This window comes from Zea mays, chromosome 10 (genome assembly GCF_902167145.1).
Source record: "Zea mays cultivar B73 chromosome 10, Zm-B73-REFERENCE-NAM-5.0, whole genome shotgun sequence".
Lineage (NCBI taxonomy): Eukaryota > Viridiplantae > Streptophyta > Magnoliopsida > Poales > Poaceae > Zea > Zea mays.
Window position 1 is genome coordinate 147,679,645 of NC_050105.1, and position 8,101 is coordinate 147,687,745.

The 8,101-nt window shown below is 47.3% G+C and overlaps 1 protein-coding gene across 1 annotated transcript; it reads right to left on the reverse strand.

The window, feature by feature from the left end:
• Nucleotides 1–1,540: 1,540 nt before the first annotated feature.
• On the reverse strand, nt 1,541–2,315 carry LOC107522022 (DNA topoisomerase 2). The gene has a single exon (NM_001321999.1). The coding sequence runs from the start codon at nt 2,091–2,093 to the stop codon at nt 1,839–1,841; it is 255 nt and encodes an 84-aa protein (NP_001308928.1). The 5' UTR covers nt 2,094–2,315; the 3' UTR covers nt 1,541–1,838.
• Nucleotides 2,316–8,101: the final 5,786 nt, after the last annotated feature.

Consider the following 8,101-nt stretch of genomic DNA (forward strand, 5'->3'; position numbering starts at 1 on the left):
TCGTGTCGAGACGGCCCAGACCCGTTTTAAGCGAGTCGGACTAGGCTCGAACCGGTCTCAGAAAATGTGCTTCCGCTTCCCCTACCATGCTGATTAACGCACCTAGTCGGTGCCTTCTCTTCTCTTCTCCCTCCTCTCCTCCCTCTTCCCCTACCATGTGTAATTCCGACCTGCTCTATTATCCTTGTCTTTAATAAATTATAATAAGTCTTCAGGTGGTTCGTCCCCATGCTGCACTGACTATTTTTTGACTTTTCTTAGAGTCAAAACATCTCTAACTTAATTAAAATCATAATATCAAATAAATATACAATAAAAATATAATTTATAAAAGCTGCTATTTAATAGATATACTATAAAATATAATTTGTATAAAAACTAATAGTACTTATTTAATATCATAAATATTATTATTTTATTAAATAAATTTAGTCTAACTTAATGAGATGTTTTGGCTATTCAAACTAGAATACCTTAATATTTAGGATGGGGAGAGTAACTTCAAATTGAAAAAAAAATCTACTACTCGGATATCTCCATAACTCTATCCATCACATAACATAAGTCGTTTATTTCTTCTAAGTCAATTTTTTTTACAAATTTTATTAGATTTATGTGCTTTCATGTGAAACTTGAGTGCATTATATATGTTTTTGAAAAAAAAGGTGATCCGATTAGACTGAGTGGCGTAAGAAGACTTGGAAATCAAAGAGAGGATTTCTCTTCATTCGTCACGATCACGAGCAACGTGTTTCTCCAAAATCTAAGGTCAAGTATTTTTTTTTCTCGTTTTTTTTCCAAACAGTAGACGTTCATACTTTGATCGAGTAAACTGGAGTACGGCGTGCTAAATACTTTTCGCAATATATCTTCTTAGGATTCTTTGCTTCTTCCCCGGTTTGAAAGCCAGATTTGTAGAAAAACTGCAACGACTACATTTGTACGGCATTAAATTATGATTACTATACTGAATCCACCATAGTATACTAAATCCCCTCTAGTGTATAATTCGATGAAGTTAGAGAAGTTTGGTTCAAAAAAAAACTTGAGTAATTCGGTGTTGCTTTGATCGTGGTGAAGATGACCCCGCCACCAGCCTGCTAGACCGCGCTTGGCGATGAGCCCAACAATTTCAAATGTCATAAACACCAAAACTATGGCCTCATGTTAACCTTTTTCTGTACAATGTCACTAGAGGGTTCCCGTTCCACGACAGATTATTGTGAAATTTGCACAAAAAATGAATACAATGTCGAGATCTCCCAGCTGAGATATATACGGAGAAGGAGAAGGGATGTCCCAGAGGTGCCATGAACGGAGAAGGGATGGGGTCGGGGAGACATGACAGACACGGTTGGACGCATCGCATCGTCGTTTCCCTGCGTTTTTCTGGTTCCTGTCGGAGCTATGGGTTGCTCTTTCTCGATCCGAGGAGGCGATCTAGCTTTACCTAGATGGTCGTCATGGAGCGGAGGGCGGAGAACACGTCACTATCTGGACGAGCTGATGACGAGAAACTTTCACTAGCTCGAACAAAATTCACCTGTATTTACAAATTAACCACGGTCCACGGTTGCATGTTACAACAATCTCACAGATCTTTCCGATGCTACCAAAAATCACGCATGCTACGAACAAGAAGAAACCAAAGGAGCGAGCAAGCAATGTGTTACAAAGGGGGAGGGGGAGAGAGATCCTAAGCTAATCTAGCGAGGGGCGGCATGCAGTTGCCACCACGAGCATGCACGACGGACCGCAGCTTGATAGCTAGCGCCTTCTCGATCGCGCAGGGACGGAGTCGGAGATGGTGGTTGTCGTCCGCCGTGGATGCGCGCGTCTCAGTCGGAGATGCTGAGCATGGCGTAGCGGACATACTCGTCGACGCCGCCCCGGTTCCCGGTGTGGCGCCAGGCGGCGCCGCGCGCCAGGGCGTCGCTGAGCCACGCGGCGTGGGACGCGAGCACGCCGAAGAGGACGGCGAAGGCCTCCGGCAGGTGGCGCGCGAGCGGCAGGCGGAGGTTGAGCGGCGCCGAGAGGTTGAACACCTGCATGAGGCCCCTCGCCGCCACGAACGCGAGCAGGGGGAACCCCATCGATCGTCGCGCGTCGAGGCGGAAGAGAAGCCAGCAGCGGCGGCGCACAACAGGTCGCGGACCGGAGCTCGCCTTGGCACCGCACGGTGGCGGCTGGCTGTCTGTCGTCGTCTCTTGCCTCCTGCAGCAGCTAGCTAGCTAGTGGGAATTGAGATAATGTCTGTCTGCCCGGCCGGCCGGTCGATCGCGTCGCGTGCAGCGCACTTGTTCTGCTGACGGGCCAATATCCGCGCTTGGTGAGCTCGATCGCGCCTGCGGAATGCGGCGTGTCCTCGCGGGTTAAGTAGGCGAAGGACACGCCAGGACGGCAGCAACAAGGTCGCTGCTGCTGGTGGTAGTAGTGGTGGGGGCTGCCGTGCCGGGGCCGGGGTTGCGGCCTTCCCCAGTTGCGAGCGGCAACGAGGCCAGGGGAGGGGACAAGGGCTGCCCGGGGTTTTCGCTGGTTTTGGATAAGAAAGAAACCACCTCCCCCCACGGTTGGTTCTGACGTAGATCTATGGCTGTGTTTCACCCATCATTTCGTTTAAACTTTGCACCTAGATAATACACCAGTTTAAACTTTGTAAAACTCATCCAATCAAATCACCTCTCACTTATAACCTACACTAAACCCATCAAACAAATTGAATTCAAATCAATGAATAACCTCTATCTTTTACTCACTCAAATTCAATAAACAACAATATTTTTGTATCATCATCCATCTCTTCCGCACGACCCCGCCAACCCTAGCCTTCCTCTCCCCACACTCGCGCCGACACGACATTGTAGCGTTAGTATGGACTATACGCTAGTTTAGGAATAAACAAACCGTTAAAGTATTTATCTAGAGTAACAGAGCAAGTGGTGCACGGAGAGGGTTGCTTTGAAGAAAACATGCGTACACGACACTTGCTTTAGCGGATTAGCCGTGACTGTTGTTCGTTAGCGGTCAGCTACATATAGAGAGGGCTTTTTTGTTTGATGTGTGTTTGTGTATGCGTGGTGGCCTGAGCACGCACCTCGGCGAGTTGAGCAACTTGAGCCCTTAAACAGAAGTAAATTTACGTTTAGACCTAAAAAATTTTAAATGCAGTTTTGGACCCTTAGCTCGGCGCCATAGCCTGTGGCGCCGAGCTAACACAGCTCGGCGCCACAGCCTATGGCGCCGAGCTATGACGTGGCCGCAACGGCTAGCTGCGTCCAGGGCTGACCTGGCGCTGACGTGGCGGCGGCGCGGCCTCGTAGCTCGGCGCCACAGATCTTGGCGCCGAGCTACGAATTCCTATAAAAACGCCCGCGCGGCTGGCCGAGAGCAGCTCATTTCATCCCATTTCCAAACTTCGTAAAAATTTCCTGGATTCAAAGATTTGAGTTGGTTCACTTCGTAGACCAAGGTATGATTTCGAACTGATTCGTTTTGTATATTAGGTTTTTAGTTTAATAATTTGTATACACCTATTATATTATCATTTCGATTATTAGTTTGTGTAAACTTATTATAAAGCATAATAGGTACAAGTGATAATTATAATCGTTTATTAGATAAAAGACATGTACCGAGAGGCGTTGTGGCAGAAGAGAGGTCGTCCTCGGGAGTTATATTCGGACGTATCTAGTAAGGATGCTCCTGTTCCTCCTGAACTCCCCGTGCCTAACTGTGACTGTGGCAGACTGGCTTGGGTACATCAATCACAACATCCAGACACGGCTGCTCGCTGCTACTACCTTTGTGGCACTTTGGACGTACGTAGCTTATGACTTATCACTTAATTTTGTTCGCATTCATTTTTTTGTAGATATGTAATAGTGCATCTTTCCATTATTTTAGGGACATCAGAAGTGTTTCTTTTTCCAGTGGATCGATGGTCCTGATAAATTTGACCCTCGATATCTTCTTTTCGTTAATTGGTTGAGTGGAAAGACAAGTCATGATCGTTTTAAGCGTTGGGTACCTCCTCCCCCGAATCCTCCACCAATGACGGATGAGGAGAAGGAGGTAGCAACAGAAAGACGGATGGACTCACCGCCTCGATGCGATTGTGGAGACCGTGCTGTCATCGACGAAGACTATGACAAGCAGTTCTGTTGTCCGAACATTGATTATGTGAGCCCATTGATACGCTAAATGTATAAACTAGTTTTTATTTACAATAAATTACTAATTTTTTCTCTTGCAGCCATACGGGTGGCGTAAGTGTCGTTTCAGAGAGTGGTTGTATGGTCCTTTGTCCCAATGGCCAGAGCCAGAGGTAAAGGAAAAGCGATACATGGGGTGGGCGGCAGAAGAGGTCAAATTTGATCCAGTACTCTGCAAATGTGGTATTGAAGCTAAGTATGGATTAGTTCCTTCGGAGCTTGGCGTTGGATATTTTTGTGGACATATGGTCGATTACGATGAGGTTGGTATTTTTTTGCACCAGATGTAATGTTATAGCGGTACTTACTATTTTTTGTAGGAGACGAGGAAATGCAGTTGGGAGAGTTACGACGACAAAGGAGAGGTGATGCGCACAATAGAGTCCAAGAGAATGCTGTAGATGGTCCAACTGCACAAATGGGAGGCTGAACGTCCTGCTGCATACGAGGCACAGGCAGCTGCACGTCAACGCCTGCTAGAGACCGGCATCCACACCGAGCCGCTGCTCGACGAAGACGACGTGATACCCTCTGTAATCGAAATGTTAGTTAAAGACATATGTTACAACATACAAATAAACAAGTTTTCTGTTAGACATTGATACTCACTGATAGTAACGATAGCGTAGTAGTATCTGAAGTTCTCTGTGAGATACGCTCGAGTTCAACAACAGATACGAGCATAGAGTTTCCCTATCACAAGTTAAGACATTAGGATGCTCAAAAGTAGACATAAAACATTGAATTGAAATCTCTAATTTTATTAAAGAAATAGTTACCACTCTATCAAGGATTGGAGCAGCCTCAATTTGGGATCCGTGCCGAGCAGCTATGTCGAAAGCTGTGTCTTCGTCGTCTGACGATTCTTGCTCGGCGTAGTCTGCTGCTGTCCACTGTCCCTTCAGCTTGCACCTAGTCACACCAGAATACCAAATCAAATACCTCCGGAAGTTGTAGTTTGTGTGCGCCTGGTCATTCTCATAGTTCAGATCCCCCTGCTGGTTCCATTCATCAATGTAATCACGATGGTGCGTCTCGAAGTCCGTGACCTTCTTCTGTCTCTGTCTGTCGAACCTGCAAAAGTTAGAACCATATATTAGCGACTAACTGATATTTCAATTATTAGTTAGAATAACAAGTGCATGTAGTAACTCACCTATGAAGTTCTATTGAAGTCGAGAATGGCTCCACCGGAAACTCCTGGCGCAATCCGAACTGTCGAGCAACTCTGTGGGGCAAGTGGTACTCAACAGCATAAAAACAGATGAGGGGACACCTCATGAGGTAGATGTCCTCGTCTATTGAGCACATGCTGCTCAACTGTATGCTGGCGAAATATGGATCAAGATACGGTTGCCAAGTCACCTGCAAAAGTTTTAGAAAGCCCATGTAAGCACGCTGGTGTCGTGTGATAAAAGTAGAAAGGACATGTAAAAAGAAAAAAGGAGACAACTCACCATCGAAGGAGTAAGTGCGTCGATCTCGTTTGAGTACTCCACGTAAGCACACTGGTGTCGTGCGAATGGCTCCTCGACCTGGTCCCAGCGGTAAGCAGCCGTGGGCTTAAGCCGATGTCCGGCTACCACGAACCACTCACGAGGAGGAAACTCTCTGGGTCGCCCGACGGGTATGTGTGCCCACATCCACAGCTGTAGTAGGTAGACACATCCACCTAAGCTGGCGGTCCTCGACGAACGACGACAAGCCTCGCAAAGTTGCCTGTACAGGAAGGCCAACACTGCCGAAGCCCAGCTGTAACCTCCGGTCGTATCCCAGTCGGTCAGGCAGGGCAGAAACATCCATGAAGCGCTGTCGCCTGTCGCGTCTGGAAAAAGAACTGAACCAAAGAGATGGAGAATCCAAGCTCGACAATGGTATCCAACCGTCTGCTCATCTGCACCAGGTGGACACTGCCCAAAGCTCTGCCTAAGCCAGGTCAGTGGGACTCCGGTGTTGTGGCTACCTCGTAGCTCATCCGGAAGCAGTCTCCCAAGAAAGGCCTCCACCCTCTGCCTCCAACCGCCTGGTGATGCCTGACCGGTCACTGGACGACCCATAATGCTGAGACCAAGAATCTTCTGGCAATCTTCAAGCGTCACGGTCATCTCACCGCAGGGAAGGTGGAAAGTGTGAGTCTCTGGCCGCCACCTATTGGAAGACAAAAGAATACAAAATCATTAGTATGCAAAGTAGATTTGATAATTGTAAATATTAAACAACTAGAGAAGTCTTTACCTGTCGACCAGAGCCGTCAACGCCGCTGGGTTGAAAGTGGGCAGCCCACGGCGGACCTGGTACGATAAGACGTCCAAGCCAGCCCTCTGTAGGAGAGGAGTGTACCTCTCATCGTACCTCATCTCCTCCAGAAACCGGTCGTGGGTCCGGACCCGCAGAACGGGCAACACCTAGCAATCAAAAGAATTTTCATTAGTCAAATATAGGTCGCACATATTAATTCGAAAATTTAATTTATGTACAAAATGTTACCTCTCCCTCTGCGGTGAGACGGCCCCTGTGGTGCTCGTCGTAGTGAGGGTCCAGCAAGTGGAACTGCGCCATCCTGCAAATTAAGATATCAACATATTAGAATAAAATTTGTGTATAAAAAAATCGACATATTAGAATAAAATTTGTGTATAAAAAAATATATCACACCTGACTAAGTGTCCAAATGCATGTACGTGAGTTGTGGCCAAGTCTACCGCATTTTCCGCATTCATTCTGCTCTGGGTCCACGAGAAAGGGGGACGCTCGTCCTCTCCTACTGCGACCGGAAACCTGATCCATAACCATGTTGCACCGGCTCCTTTTCCTACTACCACGTTTGTCCCATCGATGCGCTGGATCAGCAACGTATACCAGACCGGTGTACGGTGGCCATTGTGACTCATCAAGAAATGGCTCAAAACTAGGGCTCCAGGTACGTACTAAGCTCTCTACACTGAACTCAGAAGGTATTCTGCTCTCAAATGCAAAGTTACGATGACGTGCGGCCGCAATATAATGAGAACATGGAAAATGGTATTGTCTAGGTTTACCACATCCACACCAGAATGCATCAAGTAACACGACATGTGTCCTCGAAGGTCGCACCTCACCGTCGGAAGTTATGCCGCCTAGTGTTGTTACCTCGTATTTACCCAGCTCCTCATCAAAGCATTGTACCTCATGTCTATGGGCACGCTCCTTTGCATTATTAAGGTGTGATGTTGGTTTAGGTGCCCATCTCTGCCCTCGGGTCTGCATTGCCTTGGCCTGCGCGTGTCTATCATTAAACCAAGCCACTAGCCTATAAAAAGTGAATGTTACTATAGCATTGACTGGCATGCCCCGTATACCCTTGAGCACACTGTTAAATGACTCGGCCATGTTGCTAGTCTGAAACTCGAACCGCCAGCCACCTTCGTCGTAGGCCCTTGTCCATTTGTGCGGTTCCCTCAGCAATCCAGCAATCCAGTTCTTACCTTCAGCATTTGTTGCATCTTTTAGTTCCTTCAACTTATCCTCGAAAAACGAAACCTCCAACTGACGACATACCTCCTCAAATAGGGGGAAGTTAGCCTTGCTATGATCCTTTCGAAGAAGATTTTCTGCTAGATGTCGAGTGCACCATCTGTGGTGCATGGGTGCGTAGCCAGGAATCTGCTCTTGCACTGCATTAAGAATACCTTGGTGTCTGTCAGATATGACACCAACCTCGCGTCCAGGGCCTACGACATGGATGCGTACAAGCCGCAAGAACCAAGACCAACTATCTCTGTTCTCCCTCTCCACCAAAGCAAATGCCAAAGGAACCAGTGAGTTGTCTGCGTCGCATGATATGGCAACCAACAATGTGCCCTTATACTTCCCAAGCAGAAAAGTACCATCAATAGAGAGCACGGGACGAC

Bases quoted from the DNA above. Each gene is read 5' to 3' on its own strand.
- LOC107522022 (NM_001321999.1), bottom strand. From the start codon at position 2,093: ATGGGGTTCCCCCTGCTCGCGTTCGTGGCGGCGAGGGGCCTCATGCAG.